This window comes from Rhinoraja longicauda, chromosome 7 (assembly GCF_053455715.1).
Source record: "Rhinoraja longicauda isolate Sanriku21f chromosome 7, sRhiLon1.1, whole genome shotgun sequence".
NCBI lineage: Eukaryota > Metazoa > Chordata > Chondrichthyes > Rajiformes > Arhynchobatidae > Rhinoraja > Rhinoraja longicauda.
Window position 1 is genome coordinate 467807 of NC_135959.1, and position 18052 is coordinate 485858.

Genomic DNA, 18052 nt, shown 5'->3' on the forward strand with positions numbered 1-18052 from the left:
GCTCATCTCTCCCTCCCCACCTGGTTGCATCTGCCAAGCATTCACTCTGCACCTAGTTCCGTCCATCAGCAATCTGCAGAGACTCCCACTGCTCCACCCAGCACTGTTACTGTGGCACGGTGGCGCAGCGGTAGAGTTGCTGCCTTACAGTGCCCTCAGCACCAGAGACTCGGGTTGCATCCTGACTACGGGTGCTGTCTGTACGGAGATTGCACGTTCTCCCCGTGACCTGCGAGGGTTTTCTCCGAGATCTTCGGTTTCCTCCCACACTCCAAAGACGTGCAGGTTTGTAGTTTAATTGGGTTTCTATAAAAAATGTAAATTGTCCCGAGTGTGTGTAGGATAGTGTTAATGCGCAGGGATTACTAGTTGGTGCGGACTCGGTGGGCCGAAGGGCCTGTTTCCGCGCTATATCTCTAAACTAAACATGCTGGCAACCTGTCTTCCCTCCCAGTTCTGATGCATTGTCTCCATCGAAACACTGACTTACACCTTCTGCCTCTAAGATGCTGCTTGGCCTGCTGAATTATTCCAACATTCTGCTTTTGTTCCAGATCCAGCAAATGTAAGCTATTTTGCCTTCTCGCTAATTCTCCTTTAAATGCCGGCCGATGCAGCCATGTCTAGAACCCATCAGGTAGTTCTCAATCTTGCACATTGCCATGCTGGGTTCAATTTACAACCCTCCCCACTCTTCCTATCAAAAAATCCTAATGGAGCCAAGAAGGTAACTGAGGAGACAAATCGCATTGCAAAATTGAAGCTAAAAATAGGAAGGTTGTGTGCAATTGTACTGGGCATTGTGGAGGCCTCATCTGGAATTATTGTGCAGTTTTGTTCCGATTAACAAGATAGTGCAAAGGCATGAAGTTATAAAGCATGCAAACTTCCCAACATTTGATTTTACAAATTCATAATTTTGATGTAAAAAATTCAGAATTTTACATCAAAATTCATAATATGGCGCGTAATGCAACTTTTCAGCAAAAAAAAGGTATGCACACCAAACGTGCGTACACGTTGCGCTACATTCATGTGTGAAAAACTACTATTATTTCCAAACATCTGCAGTTCTTGGACGACATGTACAATGTCAGGCCTATCATGTATATTCTGCTATTTATAGAAAGGTTATTGAACAGAGATGCCTTTTACAACACAAAGAAAAAATGGTTTTGTTTTGTTTTTTCTATTTTGCTTTTTCCTTACACATCCCAATTCTCTTGGTGTTGAATAAAAGAACAATGGTCATAAAATGTATGACTAAGTTATGAAGAAAGAGTTGATATATGTGACTCGACTAAACATACGGAAGTACTTGAAGTAAATTCGCACATTAATTGATAATCAGCCCAAAAAGGTGGTAATTGGTTTTTCAGCTGTGTTTTATATTTTAAGCAAGTCTTTAATTAATTAATATAGTTATATAATCTTGCACTTAAATTTAATATTTACTCATTACAGTTCTACCACTGATTCTCTGGCACTCTTGGTTCCAGGACTTTGCTGGTTTATCCAGCCAGCCAAGGAAGTCGGCTATGGGGGTAGTTGTGCTGGCTCCAGCTGGGCTGGAGTTCCAGAGCCCCGGCCACAGGTTGCAAACTCAACCCACCGATCGGCCGTGGAAGTCCCGATGAGGTCGAGATTGGCTGCCTTGCCCAGCCTAGGTGCCACGTTTTCGGGGAGACTTCCAGGGCGTGGGGGGATTCCTTGCGGAACCCCTAGCGACCTCTAGCGGCCGAATTGACAAATTGCAATTACCGACTGTTTTGTGGAAAAAGGCGAGGCGAAATCGGAATGACGGAAATGAAATAAGAAAGCGGAAACATTCCGCCAAATTCGGACGGGTTTTGAGGGGAGAGCATGGAAACAGGCTCTTCCACCCAACTTATCCATGCTGACTCAGATCCATCTTGAATAAGTTGGGCCAATGAGCATGTTTCCATGCTGTATCACTGCATGTCTCCATTAGAAGCTGAGAATGTCTGCCTTGACCACCCCCTTCAGATACACTTCACACATTCCAATCTCCTCTGGATGGGAAAGTTCTTAAATCCCCACAAAATCACTTAATCCTTCTGCTAAAGCTCTAGTTTTATCGACATTTGTTATTAAGGAAACGTTTCCAATCCCCACCCTATCTATCCCTGGTAATTTTGTATTCCTCCCTCAGGTTTAGTTTAGAGATACAGCGCGGAAACAGGCCCTTTAGGCCCACCAGGCCTGTGCCGACCAGCGATCCCCGCGCACTAACACTATCCCATACCCACTAGGGACAATTTTTACATTTACCAAGCCAAATAACCTACAAACCTGTATGTCTTTGAAGTGTGGGTGGAAACCGAAGATCTCGGAGAAAACCCACGCAGGTCACGAGGAGAACGTACAAACTCCGTACAGACAGCACCCGTAGTTGGGATCGAACCCTGGTCTCTGGCACTGCATTCACTATGAGGTGAATGCAACTGCAACTCTATCACTGTGCCCACCGTGCCCACAATGGTTCTCCTCCATCCCCACCCCGCACCTCCACCTCCACTACTTGATCTCAGCCCCTCAGCTTACATTTCTTCAACTGGTATCTGATGCATCTTGCCTCTTTACAACGCCTGCCTCACCGTGAAGCCATGTCACCTCTGCCCTGTGCTCAGGAATCAGATAACATCCTTATCTCTAACCCTCTCCAAGCTTTTCACTTTGTGTCTGTTTCAGAGTGAAAGCTTTGGAACACGACACTAAAAGGCACCATAGAAATGCTACCATTGATTAGGCTACATTCGCCTGAGTATTCATTCACCAAATTTACCAATGTGATGATTTTCTATTAAAAAGAATTTGGGTTAATTGCATAAACCCTCAACGTTGGAATCTGAAACACAAGTAACCACTGCTGACGCCTGGCAGTCACAGCAATTGTGAAAAACCCTATGACTGCTAACCAGTGTTGCACTGTTAAACGTCAGCACAAAGTTCATGTAAAGTCATCAAAATCCATAGTCACAATGTACTATTCACACTCTCCCTTCTAAAAGAAAAGTGCTTCTTCACTCTGTACATTGGGATTTGTAAAACTGCATATCCGGTTAACTGCACATTGGTTCCTGGCTCAGATTCTTCTTTGAGGGCATGTTGAACCAGCAAACCCCTGGACCAGCACCACAATCAGCATCTTCAATCACTCCTGCATCATTCACTATTTTACCAGAAGTGCTGGAAGTCTAATCCACCTCCCATATTAATTAGGGAAAAAACCTGCAGATGCTGAAGAAGGGTCTCGACCCGAAACTCCCAAATGTTCTAGGGGCCGGAGAACCTAGGGTGATGGAGGAACTGAAGGAAATCCACATTAGGCAGGAAATGGTTTTGGGTAGACTGATGGGACTGAAGGCTGATAAATCCCCAGGGCCTGATGGTCTGCATCCCAGGGTACTTAAGGAGGTGGCTCTAGAAATAGTGGAAGCATTGGAGATCATTTTTCAATGTTCTATAGATTCAGGATCAGTTCCTGTGGATTGGAGGATAGCAAATGTTATCCCACTTTTTAAGAAAGGAGAGAGAGAGAAAACGGGTAATTATAGACCAGTTAGTCTGACATCAGTGGTGGGGGAGATGCTGGAGTCAATTATAAAAGACGAAATTGCTGAGCATTTGGATAGCAGTAACAGGATCATTCCGAGTCAGCATGGATTTACGATGGGGAAATCATGCTTGACAAATCTACTGGAATTTTTTGAGGATGTAACTAGGAAAATTGACAGGGGAGAGTCAGTGGATGTGGTGTACCTCGACTTTCAGAAAGCCTTCGACAAGGTCCCACATAGGAGATTAGTGGGCAAAATTAGAGCACATGGTATTGGGGGTAGGGTACTGACATGGATAGAAAATTGGTTGACAGACAGAAAGCAAAGAGTGGGGATAAATGGGTCCCTTTCTGAATGGCAGGCAGTGACCAGTGGGGTACCGCAAGGTTCGGTGCTGGGACCTCAGCTATTTACACTATACATTAATGACTTGGATGAAGGGATTAAAAGTACCATTAGCAAATTTGCAGATGATACTAAGCTGGGGGGTAGTGTGAATTGTGAGGAAGATGCAATAAGGCTGCAGGGTGACTTGGACAGGTTGTGTGAGTGGGCGGATACATGGCAGATGCAGTTTAATGTAGATAAGTGTGAGGTTATTCACTTTGGAAGTAAGAATAGAAAGGCAGATTATTATCTGAATGGTGTCAAGTTAGGAAGAGGGGATGTTCAACGAGATCTGGGTGTCATAGTGCATCAGTCACTGAAAGGAAGCATGCAGGTACAGCAGGCAGTGAAGAAAGCCAATGGAATGAGGTGTATAAAATCATGAGCGGAACAGATAGGATAAAGGTACAGAGTCTGAAGAAGGGTCTCAACCCGAAACATCACCCATTCCTTCTCTCCAGAGATGCTGCCAGACCCACTGAGTAACTCCATCATTTTCAGGTATGGGGAAATCAAGAACTGGTGGGAATAGGTTTAAGGGCAACATTTTCCACACAAAGGGTGGTGGGTATATGAAACAAGTTGCCAGAGGAGGAAGTTAAGGAATGTACAATAACAACATTTAAAAGACATTTGGACAGTTACATGGATATGACAGGAAAGGTTAGATAGATATGGGTCAAGTGCAGGCAGATGGGAAGGAAAGAACTGCAGATGCTGGTTTAAATCGAAGGTAGACATAAAATGCTGGAGTAACTCAGCGGGACAGGCAGCATCCTTGGAGAGAAGGAATGGGTGATGTTTCAGGTTGAGGCCCTTCTTCAGACTGAAGAAGTGTGTCAACCTGAAACGTCACCCGTTCCTTCTCTCCAGAGATGCTGCCTGTCCCGCTGAATTACTCCAGCACTTTGTGTCTGCAGGTAAATGGGACTTGCTCGGATGGGTCACCCTGGCGGAAAGGGATGACTTGATCCTGAGGGGCCTATTTCCGTGCTGTACCACTGAGACTGTGTTATTTTTATGTTTAGTGTTTTATCCAATGGCACACTACACTCCCTCACCACCTCTCCTCTAGATGGATTTCTCCTCTGGAAACATGGATATATTACACATCACCCCCTCACCCAAACCTTGCATTGAACTTCGAGGCCTCCGTCAGTTACTGTCCATCTGAAACATTGGCTTCCTGCTTCTTAACCCAACCCTTCGACCACACCACCCTCTCATGCCAAATCCCACAACCTGGATCTCAAAGGCCAAACACACATTCACATGCATTATGCCAGTTACCCCCACAAACGGCCAACCCACCCAAACACAAATCTCTTTCCATTGGTCAATGGGGAGGGGGGGAGGAGTTATTCTTGGTGTTTTCTCAAGTTCTAGAATCTAAGGGATTTTGGAGGGAATCACGGGTTATGGGGAGAAGGCAGCAGAATGGGGTTAGGAGGGAGAGATAGATCAGCCATGATTGAATGGAGTAGATGATGGGCTGAATGGCCTAATTCTGCTATCACTTATGACAGCGACGTCCTATAATAACTCCAATTGATTTCAGTAGTTCCTGGGGAATTATTAAATTTCAGACCCATTCATTTCTCCCATGCTATTTTACGCATATGAAATCCTTTCAGTTCTTTATTCACTCTTCATCAGATATTCTCCACTATTTCCGGGAGAGTTTCAGTGTCTTCTTCCAAGAAGACAAAATAATAATTTTATTTCTCAGCCATTCCCTTGTCTCCCAACACAATTTATCCAGTCTACACGTCGTTCTACCTTTGCTCACACCAATGGAAGCTGCATCATTTTTGTTAACATCCTCCTCAAAACATTGCTCTTGTTTTCTGCCTTCACTTTCCGAATAGTGAAAGGCCTGGATAGAGTGGATGTTTTCACTGGTGGGAGAGTCCAGGACTAGAGGTCATAGCCTCAGAATTAAAGGATGTTCCGTAAGGAAGTTGAGTGGGAATTTCTTTAATCAGAGGGTGATGAATCTGCAGACTTCTTTGCCACAGAAGGCAATGGAGGCCACGTCATTGGATATTTTTAAGGCACAGATAGATTATTGATTAGTATGGGTGTTGGGATTATGGGGAGAAGGCAGGAGAATGGGGTTAGGAGGGAGATAGATCAGCCATTATTGAATGGCGGAGTAGACTTGATGGGCCGAATTGAGCTCCTATTACATGGCCTTATAACTTTCTTTAGCGGAGACGGGGGGTCACTTGCAGAACTCAAACCTGACCAATGTTCAACCCATCATTTGTCCACACCCCTGCCCCAGAGGAAAACATTTTCAACTGATCCAACATCAGCTTTAATTTCTCATGAGCCCCAACTAGATCAATTTTCCCATTAGCGTTCTGTATCCCAAGAAATATATACAGTTGCTCCTCAACTTAGGATGGGGTTTCGTTCCGAAAAACCCATTGTAAATCGGAAATATCGGAAGTCGAAAATGCAGTTAACACTCCCAGAAGCCTCCTCACTGGACCGGTGCACGCGCCAAGGAGGCCATTTGAGTGACGCTGCTGCAGCCACGGCGGTGGATAAATGTTGATCCTGTGGCTGGGCACTGTCAGTCTGAGCAGCGGACAGGTCTGCCAGTCCGGGAAAAGATCAAAATTCAAAGTACGGTTTCTACGGAACGTGTATCGCTTTTGCACCATCGTAAGTCAAAGCATCGTAAGTCAAGGAGCATCCCCAGAACCAGGGGCCACAGTTTAAGAATAAGGGGTAGGCCATTTAGAACGGCGATGAGGGAAAAAAAATTCAGCCAGAGAGTTGTCAATCTGTGGAATTCACTGCCTCAGAAGGCAGTAGAGGCCAATTCTCTGGATGCATTCAAGAGAGAGCTAGATAGAGCTCGTAAGGATAGCGGAGTCAGGGGGTATGGGGAGAAGGCAGGAACGGGGTACTGATTGAGAATGATCAGCCATGATCACATTGAATGGTGGTGCTGGCTCGAAGGGCCGAATGGCCTACTCCTGCACCTATTGTCTATTGTATTTATTGGAATCTATTGCAACATAGTTTCCCAAACTAGCATGGCTGATTCACGTCCAAGGCCGTGTTTTGTGCTTTGTTTATATTTCTTCTTAGGCCCCTCGGTCATGGCTGACCATGGGGTGATGCATCCTAGTTGGCTGCTTGCTCCTCACCTCGGCTAGAGCAGCGTCGCTTGTGGCTGAAGAGACCAACGCGGGAGTGACCGTCTCTGTGGCAAAGGTCACATTTGTGTGTGGTCTCTGGTCTGTTGAAGTTGCTGCGCTCCTTTCTGCGTGCCCGCTTGTCTGCCGCTGCGTTCATCAGTTTCTCTTCCCCCGTTTTGAGAAGTTGGTTCAGGGTACCTCTCCACCTCGTGCGGTCAGCTGCAAGGCTCTCCCACGACTCCACATCGATGTCGAGCGCCTTCAAATCACTCTTGCAGACATCCTTGTAACGTAGCTGGGGGCGGCCGATGGTTCTCCTCCCAGATGTTAGCTCTCCATAGACGATGAAGACCATGGTTTCAGGCCATAGATTCAGTCATACAGCACAGACACAGGCCCTGCAGCCTAAATCTTCCACAACAACCAAGAAGCCCATCTAAAATAATCCCATCGTCTGTATTTGACCTTCATCCTATCCATGTCCCAGTCCAAATGTTTTTCAACATTGTTATTGTGCCTGCCTCTAACACCTGCTCCAGCAGCTCGCTCCATATAACACTATCCTGTGTTATAAAAAGCCACCCCTCGCACCCTCTACATAGCTGTCTTTAGATGAACCTCCACAAGGTTAGCCCTCTGCCTCCTTCACTCAAGAACAAGCTCCAGTCATCCATCAAAGCCAGGCAGCCTTCCTGTTAAAGGTAGACACAAAATGCTGGAGTAACCCAGCAGGTCAGGCAGCATCTCGGGAGAGAAGGAATGGGTGACGTTCCGGGTCGACACCCTTCTTCAGTCTGACCCAAAACGTCACCCATTCATATCATCATATCATCATATCATATCTATACAGCCGGAAACAGGCCTTTTCGGCCCTCCAAGTCCGTGCCGCCCAGCGATCCCCGTACATTAACACTATCCTACACCCACTAGGGACAATTTTTTACATTTACCCAGCCAATTAACCTACATACCTGTATGTCTTTGGAGTGTGGGAGGAAACCGAAGATCTCGGAGAAAACCCACGCAGGTCACGGGGAGAACGTACAAACTCCTTACAGTGCAGTACCCGTAGTCAGGATCGAACCTGAGACTCCGGCGCTGCATTCGCTGTAAAGCAGCAACTCTACCGCTGCGCTACCGTGCCGCCCATTCCTTCTCTCCACAGATGCTGCCTGACCCGCTGAGTTACTCCAGCATTTTGTGTCTACCTTCGATTTAAACCAGCATCTACAGTTTTTTTCCTAAACTTCCTGTTAATCTTTTCTGAACCCTTCTCAGTTAATAACATTCTTCGTACAGCACACAAGCAAAACTGCACAATAAGTATACACTTACACACAATTTGTATATTTCCAACATAACATTCCAACTCTTGTACTCAATATGGACAAGGGAGTGCAAGCCACAGCTGTAGGTTCACCAAACTTGGCAGTGCTGTGGACTGCAAAGAAAATGATAAACACCTCTATCCATCTTCCTAATATCACCAACCCCATCCCCCCCCCCCTCCCTGTTACATTTCTTCCAATATCCAGAGGTCATAAGGAAGCGTAGGATTAGGCCACTCGGTCCATCAACTCCCCTCTGCCATTCAATCACGGATGATCTATTTCTCCCTCCTAACCCCATTCTCCTGCCTTCTCCCCATAATTCCTGACACCCGTACTGATCAAGACTGCCATCTGTCACTGCTGTAAAAATATCCACTGACTTGGCCTCTACAGCCATCTGTGGCAAAGAATTCCACAGATTCACCCTCTGACTACAGAAATTTCACCTCATCTCCTTCTGAAAAGGTTTTAATTCATCACAGAATATAGGAGCAGTCAGCTACCGAACTCTTCGAGCCTGCTCCACCATTCAGTAAGATCGTGGCTGATCATCCAAATCCTGTGTCCTGTTTCAGCTCTCACCCCACACATCTCTCATCTGAAGAAACATATTCAATAGCTTAAATAATTAACGATTTAACCCCGGCTCTCCGTGGCAGAGAACTCAGAGAGCTAGATAGAGCTCTTAAAGATAGCGGAATCAAGAGACATGGGGAGAAGGCAGGAACGGGGTACTGATTGTGAATGATCAGCCATGATCACAGTGAATGGTGGTGCTGGCTCGAAGGGCCGAATGGCCTATTCCTGCACTTATTGCCAATTGTCTATAACAGGTTCCCATTTCGATGGCTTGCCCTTATCTTTAGGCAGTGACCTCCAAGTTCTTGCTTTCCTGACCAACAGGAAGAAACTTCCTACATCTAACCTGATAGGATGGATGAGAAAGATTTAGTGGGATCTGGGCTAAATGCCGGCAAATGGGACTAGCTGAGGAAGGCTCCTTCATCAGCAGAGATGAGGTGGGCCGAAGGGCCAGCTTCCATGTCTAATAACTCCACCACTATAATTTTGTAGATCCAAACTTTGATGAATACAAGCCAAACTGGCTCATTGTTTCCTCATACATCCATTCTGCCATCCAGGAATCTCTCAGCAAATGTGAAAATGCTACCTGTTCATTGTACAATTGACATTTGGAGATACCGGATGCTGGAATCCCAAACAAACTAAACTTGAGCAAAATTCAGATGTCAGGCAGCATTGGTGGAGGGATTGGACAAACGACGGCTTTGTCGGAACACCTTTCATTTAAGACCGTGTGTGCAAACTGACCGGTCCTGTTGTGCTTCCTATATTACACCACAGACCACACTTGCAATAAAAACCTCAGTATCTGAAAACCAATTTGGAGATCCCCCAGCTTTGGCAGGTCAAAATAAATAATTCTCTCTTTGTGAAGCAAATAATTCAGAGCACAGTTCAGACATCATTAACAGGAAGCTCCAGTACAGAGTTTGTGCACTGATATCAAACGTGACCTGAAGTTTCCACATCCTTATTTTCAAAGTGCAGCTATTCCGGGTGGTGGAATGGAGCCATGCATAGAAGCATAGAAAATAGGTGCAGGAGGAGGCCATTTGGCCCTTCGAGCCAGCAACGCCATTCATTGTGATCATGGCTGATCATCCACAATCAGTAACCCGTGCCTGCCTTCTCCCCATATCCCTTGATTCCACTAGCCCCTAGACCTCTATCTAACTCTCTTTTAAATTCATCCAGTGAATTGGCCTCCACTGCCCTCTATGGCAGAGAATTCCACAAATTCACAACTCTCTGGGTGAAAAAGTTTTTTTCTCAGTTTTAAATCCCCCCCCCCCCTCTTTCTTAGACTGTGTCCCCTGGTTCTGGACTCCCCCAACATAACATTTTTTTCTGTATCTAGCTTGTCCAGTCCTTTTATAATTATTGTATGTTTCTACAAGATCCCCTCTCATCCTAAATTCCAGTGAATACAAGCCCAGTCTTTCCAATCTTTCCTCATATGGCAGTCCCGCCGTCCTGGGGATTAACCTGGTGAACCTACGCTGCACTGCCTCAATAGCAATGGGCACACAGACAGACATAGGCAGCACGAACAGGACTGCTCCCTCACGATTGACGACCTACCCCAAGCTGCCCACTTGCAAAAACACGATAACTCAACCAGCCCAAACAAAACCAACACCAAGCCAAGTAAGGAGAGATTACACAAGGTGGTGAGAAAGCCAAATAGCCTTTAAAGACCATCTTGGTGATGATGTGAAAATAATGGAGGACAGTCCAGAACTGCAGATCTATCACTGAACAATAAAACTAAACCAGACATGATCAGAAACCAAAGCTGGGGCAGCAGAGATCGGGAAAAAATACAGATGGAAGAGTGAGGCACATCAGATTTTTCAGTACGGTGTTGCTAATTTTAGCCTTGAGGATATCTGAAATGGTTATTTTAACAAACACCCAAGATGTTAATAATAACTGCTGCTAGCTTACATCTTAAAAATTGGTAACAGGAGATTATGGCGCAAAACTGGAAGCAAGTTTACACCGCACTCCTAGCCCGCAGTTAGCATCACATTCACATGCAAGGCATCAGTTCACATTATCTGCTTTCCCCTATTTACAGTCCTGCAGCCACCAGAGCAAGCAGGGAAACCTTAGCCTCTAGTTTAGTTTAGTGAAACAGGGCCGTCAGCCCACCAAGACCGCGCTGAACAACATCGGCTGTACAATAGCTCCACCCGACACACCTTGGGCCAATCATCCCCCACAACGCCCTCTCTCAGCTGCAGGCGCTGACTTACACTGCTGGAGCTGCTCGACAGGCCTTCCATACTCTTCTCCGTGCTCACTTTATTCTTTTGGCAGAATAGCAGGTTCCCATTCCTTTCCAGGAATTGGCACGTGATGCCTTTGATGTCCAGAAGATCATCCAACGAAGAGAAACCTTTTAATTCCTGGTGTTTTTTATGGGATGGATGGAATGTAGGGCAGGTGGAGAATTGGGGAGGGAGGGTAAAAGTTAAAGAAAACAAAGCAAGTCAGTGACACTGTTTTCAACCTCGATATTTCTGACGCAACAGATTTGTTCACTCATTTCCCTCGACTGCAGTAAAAAAGTTTTTAAAAATGCCAATGAGTTTAGAATGGAACTTGAGAAAACAGGAAGCATGGGGTCACCTGTCCCTTCAAGCTTGCTCTGCCATTCAACACGATCACGATCTCTGCTCACTACGCCATCCCCATAAAGCATTAAAAAGCCATGCATCTCACTCATTAAAACTATGATCAGCTACATGGCCTCCACTGCCCCTCTGTGGCAACACAATCCCACCGGTTAACCGAGTGAAGAAACATCTTATCTCAGTCCAAAATCTCGATTGTACCCAAATCCTTGACACCTCGTTCTGCCTTAGGCAGGGGAAGCATCCTCCTCACATCCAGTCTGTCCAACCTTGGCAGTTTTGTAGGTTTCAGCTAGACTTGTTTCACTCAACTCTAGCGAACACAAACCCACACTCATTCAGCAGCCCCACCATCCCAGGAGTCAGCTGGGTGAATCTCCACAGCACATCAGCCAACAATGTCTGTGTCGACCATGCCAATTATCCAATCTGCCTGCACATGCTTTCAATCGCCCCATTCTCTGGCTGATCACCTGTCTAACATATGCTCGCTATATATTTCCACCACCTTCCCTGGCAGTGCTCCGTGTGGCAACCGCTCAAAACAAAAGCCTTGCAACACTACTTTAAAGTCTTTCTCCTCTCATCTTAAAACTATGCCCCCTAGCCTTTGAAATTTCTGTCCTGGGAAAAAGGTTCTGACAATCTACCCTGTCTGTTCCTCTCATTATTTTTTACATATCTCTCCATTTGCCTCCAACATTCCAGAGAAAACAATCCAATAATATCCAACCTATCCTTGTAACATTATGAGGTTTCCGTCACCTCCAACGTGATCCCACCACAAGTGTGTCACATCTCCCATCCCTTTCCAACTTCCGCAGAGACCGTTCCCTCCACAACTCCTCGGCTCACTCAGCCCTTCCCACCCACACCACTTCCTCCCCAGGCACTTTCCACTGCAACCACAGGAAATGGAATGATTGTCCCTATACCTACTCTCGCTATCCAGGGACCCGGGCAGTCGTTCTGGATGAGATCGAGGTTCACCTGCACATCCTCCTCTATTGCATCTGGTGTTCTCGATGTGGCCTCCTTGCATCAATCAGCAAGATCAACCATTTAATCAAACACTTGCGCCTGGTCCGCCAGGGCCTGCTGGATCTCCCGATTGCTAACAATATTAACTCCTTTCTTCATTCCCACACTGACCGTTTTATCCTGGGTTGCCTTCTCGGCCTCCTGGGTTGCCAACTGGAAAAACAACACTTCATACTCTGCGCGGGCAGCTTACAACCCAATGGCATGAAGACTGAATTCTCCAATTTTAGGTAACTACTACATGACCCTCTCCCCCTTCTGCCATATACCTCTCCCTTTCCCATTCATAACCATCTCTCCCTTCTCCCATATCCCCTCCCTTTCCCATTCATGACCCTCTCCCCCTTCTGCCATATACCTCTCCCTTTCCCATTCATAATCCTCTCCCCCTCTGCCATATACCTCTCCCTTTCCCATTCATAACTCTCTCTCCCTTCTGCCATATACCCCTCCCTTTCCCATTCATGACCCCCCCCCCACCTGCATTTCTTCCTCTAGCATCACAATTCGCAACTCTTCGATCCTTTTATCTCACACCTTTTGTTTTTTCATCTCTGCCCTTTGTCCAACCATCTGCCAACCTTTGCCCTATCCCTCCCCTCTTCAAGCGTTCTTTCTCCCGCTACAATCAATCTGAAGGTCCACGATCTGAGACGTCACCTATCCATGTTCTCCACAGATGCTGCCTGACCCGCTGAGCCACTACACTCCAATTCAGGCAACATTGGGTTGAAACTCTTAAGCACCCTCTCCAAGCATTCCACATCCTTAGGTGTGGTGATGAGAATTGCACACGATGCTCCAAATGGGGCCCAAGTTTTATTCAGTAACAAAATTGCATCCCAGCTTTCATAGGCAATGTTCCATCATTGAAGGCAAGCATGTCATACGCCTTCCTAACGCCCTTTCCTCCGTGTGTCACTTTCATGGAGCGAAGGACTTTCACCCCAAGAACCCTCTGTACATCAATGCTACAAAGGGTCTGCTGTTTATTGTACATCGTGTACTTGCATTTGCACCATCCAAAATGCAACACATTTGCTCATGTTAAACGCCACCTGCCATGTCTCCATCCAAATTTGCAAACAATCCCGATTCTGCATCATCTTTTGACCACCTTCCTCACTATCCACAATGGCAACAAGTTTCAGATCATCTGCAAACTTACAAATTAGACCATCTACACTTTTGTCCAAATCATCACGTATTGCAAAGTTCAGATTCCAGCACCATACCCCAAGAAACATGATGGTCACAATCAGAGTAATCAGACACCTCTACCTCTGTCTTCTCTGACCAAGTCAATTTTGGATCCCAATTTACCAACTCACCATGTATCGCATGTGACTTAAATCTTGTTGACCAGCTTGTCACGAGGGACATTTGTTGACTGCTTCACTGAACTTCATGTAAACAAAGGCCACTGCCCTATCCCCATCATACAAAACATTCATTTCACCCATCAAAATCCGGAAGACGAGATTCAATTGGAACCCAGATCAGGAGCAGTGAGATACAAGACAGCCCTGTCACCTCTCCAAATAGGTAAACTGACTCAATTTCCCACATCAAAGAGTCAACAGCAAAGACAATGGACCATCAACCAGCTGATCTTTACACATGCACCAGGCAATTGGAGCCTGACCCAAAGCCTCAATGCATGCAGTACCACACAACCCGTCCTATCCCCACTGCAGTCCAGAGACACGCCTTCTCAGCAGTTATTCCATGGTGACCCAGATCCACACCAAGTCCCTGCCACCTTCGTTAGCTGCAACAAAATCCCCTCCAACTCATCAACAAAACCTGGGCTCCTGCCCCTCCCTTTGTAACTGGATCCTTGACTTCCTCATCGGCAGATCTAAATCAGCGATATCCCCGCCTCATTGACGATTGACACAAGTGTCTCACAAGGCTCCATGCTTACCCCCTGCTCTGTTCTCTTTACACCCATGACTATGGGACTAACTATATATTTGCCATTGACATCACTGTGGCTGATGCTGCCAGGTGGATGAGCCAGCGCACAAGAGTATGACAGAAAGCCTGGTGAAGTTGTGCCACAATAACTAACTCTCACTTACCGTTAATAAGCCCAAGGAACTAATCAACGACTTTGAAAAGAGAAAGCCAGGAGATCACACACAATTGGAAGAACGATCTCCTGGTTGCTAAACACTAACTCCCCTTCCCACACCGACCTTTCTGTCTTGGGCCTCCTCCACTGTCAGAGTGAGGCCAAATGCAAATTGGAGAAACAGCGCCTCATATTTTGCTTGGGCAGCTTGCAACCCAGCAGTACTAAAATTAATTTCTCTAACTTCAAGTAAGTCTTGAATCCCCTCTCTCACCGTTCCTCCTCCACCCTAGTCGTTGTACTAGTTTCTGCTCCTTATCAGCTTTGCCACAGCCAACAATGGACCAGTGTGCTCTCTACCTTTCCTTGATCATCGTTACTGGATTTGTTGTGTTCTTTACAGTTTCCCTATCCCCCGATTCTCAGTCTGAAGAGGGGTCTCTGCCTCAAAACGCCACCTATTCCTTTTCTTCAGAGATGCTGCCTGACCCGCTGAGTTTCTCCAGCATTTTGTGTCCTTTGCCAAAGCCATTTTTGGCCCCTTTTCATCCTTCTAATTGCTCGTTTGAGTTCTTTCCTCTTTGCTTCATATCATCATCATCATCATATATATACAGCCGGAAACAGGCCTTTTCAGCCCTCCAAGTCCGTGCCGCCCAACGATCCCCGTACATTAACACTATCCTACACCCACTAGGGACAATTTTTATTTACCCAGCCAAGACCCTGTCTGACTCCATCCTCTTAAACCTTGCATGTGTTTCCTTTTACTTTTTGACCAGTTACAACTTATTTTGTCATCCAAGGTCCCCTTACTTTGCCATCCTTATCTCTTCCTACAGGAACATGCCAACCTTGAACTTTCATCAACTGGCCTTTAAACGACTCTCACGTGGACTTGTGGACTTACCCGCTAACAATTGTTTTCAGCGCACTCCCCTGAAATTCTTGCCTAATAACATTGTAATTTGCCTTACTCCAATTTAGTACTTTTCCCACAAGCTCCAGGCATTAAACATATGGAGTTGTGATCGCCATCCACAAAATGGTCTGCTGCTCTACCAGCCAGGCTCATTTCCCAACACAAAGTCCACCATGCTCCCTTCTCAGATTGGACTATCCACATACTGTTTCAAGAACCTCTCTTGGATACACTTTCACATATAACAAATGTACGTTTTCTTTTTTATGTTTGCCCAAGTTCATGTGCCTGTAATGCTGTGAGCAAGACTTTCATCGTACCCGTGTCTCACCGGACTTATGCTCATGACAATGAACTCAACTGACTGAACTGCGAGTTCCCCCACCCTGGGCATCTTATCCCCGTGGTCTCCCACCTCTCACCAGTGACCCCCCCTCCCTCACTGATCCAACAGCCCTCCCACTAACTCCCGTGGACACCCCCCTCACGTCTACTCTTCCCCACATCTTAACCAGTTGCTGGACCCCAGACCCTCCAACTCCCATTCCCTCCCACCACTCTCAACAACCGTATGCTCTACACTCCTCCCTCCACCCCCTTTACTAACCTCAGCCCTTCTCCCTCTAGCCCCTTCCATATCACCCCGCCCCCCCCACTCCCTCCGGCCCCATCCATCTGCCGCCTCTCACCAACCCCCCCCCCCCCAGCCCCCAACATCCACCCCAAACCACCCTCCCTCATTCCCACACAAACACCTTCGCCCCGCCGCCGGCTCTCCTTCTCTCCCCTCCCCCCACTCTTCCCAACCCAAACCCCAGTCACTACCACCCCCTCCATTGACCCCCAGCCCCCCCCCCACCCCAGGCCCCACTCCCTGTTTCCACCCACATCACCCCCCCCGTCCCGTCCCGCCGCCTGCTCCCACTCCGATCCCTCATTACCCCCCCCACCACGATCCCTGCCCCCGGCCACGCCGCCATTCCCCCCCCTCCCCCACGCACCTCTCTCCGCCTCACGATGGCTCTCGCTCGCTTCCTGCCGATGCCGAACAGCGCGATGGCCAACTCCTCGGCGCTCGCCCGGTTCACGTCCACCTTCTCGGGCGACTCCATGTTGGCGCGGGCGGCGGCGCCTCCGCCTCCGCCTCCCGCTCCGCCGGCGGGGCCTGGACGGCGATGAGGGCCGCTGCCTGGGGAGGGTGGTGTGGAGCGGGACGACGGGCGAGGACTGGAGCGGGTTATCGGGGCCGGAGGAGCGGCGGCGGTGACTGAGCGGCGAGGCCGGGTGAGGTGAGGGGCGGCGGTGAGCCCAGGCCAGGCCAAGGCCGACGTCCCCGGGCTCGGAGACGGACACGGACTTTCGTGAGGAGAGGCCGCGGCTGAAACCGGCAGGAAAACAAACGGGAGGCCGCCCCTTCCGGTCGGCGCCAGGCGGATGCACCGCCCCTCGCACCGCCATTGGTCCAGCCCGCCACCGATCATCACAACACACGCTGTCATTGGTCGACTAAGCCGTCTCTCACACGGCTCTCTCTATGCCGATTGGTTGACATGCAGACCCGCCTACAGGCACGGCGATGCGATCAACGCCCTCGAGGCCATTAACCGCACTTTCTATTGGATGTCCGGGATGTCACTCGGCGCAGCCGCCTCATGGTGAGTGGCTGGCACCGACGTCAGTCACGCCGGGATACTGCTCCCGATTGGCCACCAGCGGACTGTTCAGTGTTCCCGCTCTGGATTGGTCGCTTGACGTCCCGCCCACACGGTGGGTGGAGCCGTCACGTGACGGAGTTTGCTGGGGGTTTTTGTTCATCGGTGCCTCAGCGCAGTCTCCCAGTGAGCGGGGAGCGGCCGGGCTGGTGGGGGCTGCGCTGCGTTGTGGCGCTGGAGAGGGCCACGCACGGGGAAATGGATGCCAAGCTGCGGGATAGGGTCATAATGATGAGGGGCCAAGCCGCGGGGAGAGTGGAAACTAGAGGCCGAGGGATAGGGCCTACCATGGGGAGACGTTGGGGAGGAGAGAGCGAGAGAGGCCGAAAGGGGGCAGTCTAGTCTTCAGCATCACTTTCTTTGGTGGACATAGTAGGTTCAAGGTGAAGGGGAAAAGATTTAATAGGAATCCGAGGGGTAACTTTTTCACACAGAGGGTGGTAGGTGCATGGAACAAGCTGCCAGAGGAGGTAGTTGAGGCTGGGACTATCCCAACATTTAAGATACATTTGGACAGGTACATGGATAGGACAGGTTATGGACAATAGACAATAGGTGCAGGAGGAGGCCATTTGGCCCTTTGAGCCAGCACCACCATTCAATGTGATCATGGCTGATCACT

The 18052-nt window shown here is 48.0% G+C and overlaps 1 protein-coding gene across 1 annotated transcript in view; it reads right to left on the bottom strand.

The window, feature by feature from the left end:
- Positions 1 to 17100, bottom strand: part of LOC144595009 (F-box/WD repeat-containing protein 7-like) — a 119711-nt gene extending 102611 nt beyond the window's left edge. Inside the window, exons 1-2 of the mRNA XM_078401925.1 lie at positions 16720 to 17100; positions 11298 to 11450 (exon numbers count right to left, since the gene is read on the bottom strand). Of these exons, the coding sequence (XP_078258051.1) occupies positions 11298 to 11450; positions 16720 to 16830 (264 nt within the window). The 5' untranslated portion in view covers positions 16831 to 17100. The remainder of the gene's footprint in view (positions 1 to 11297; positions 11451 to 16719) is intronic.
- Positions 17101 to 18052: the final 952 nt, after the last annotated feature.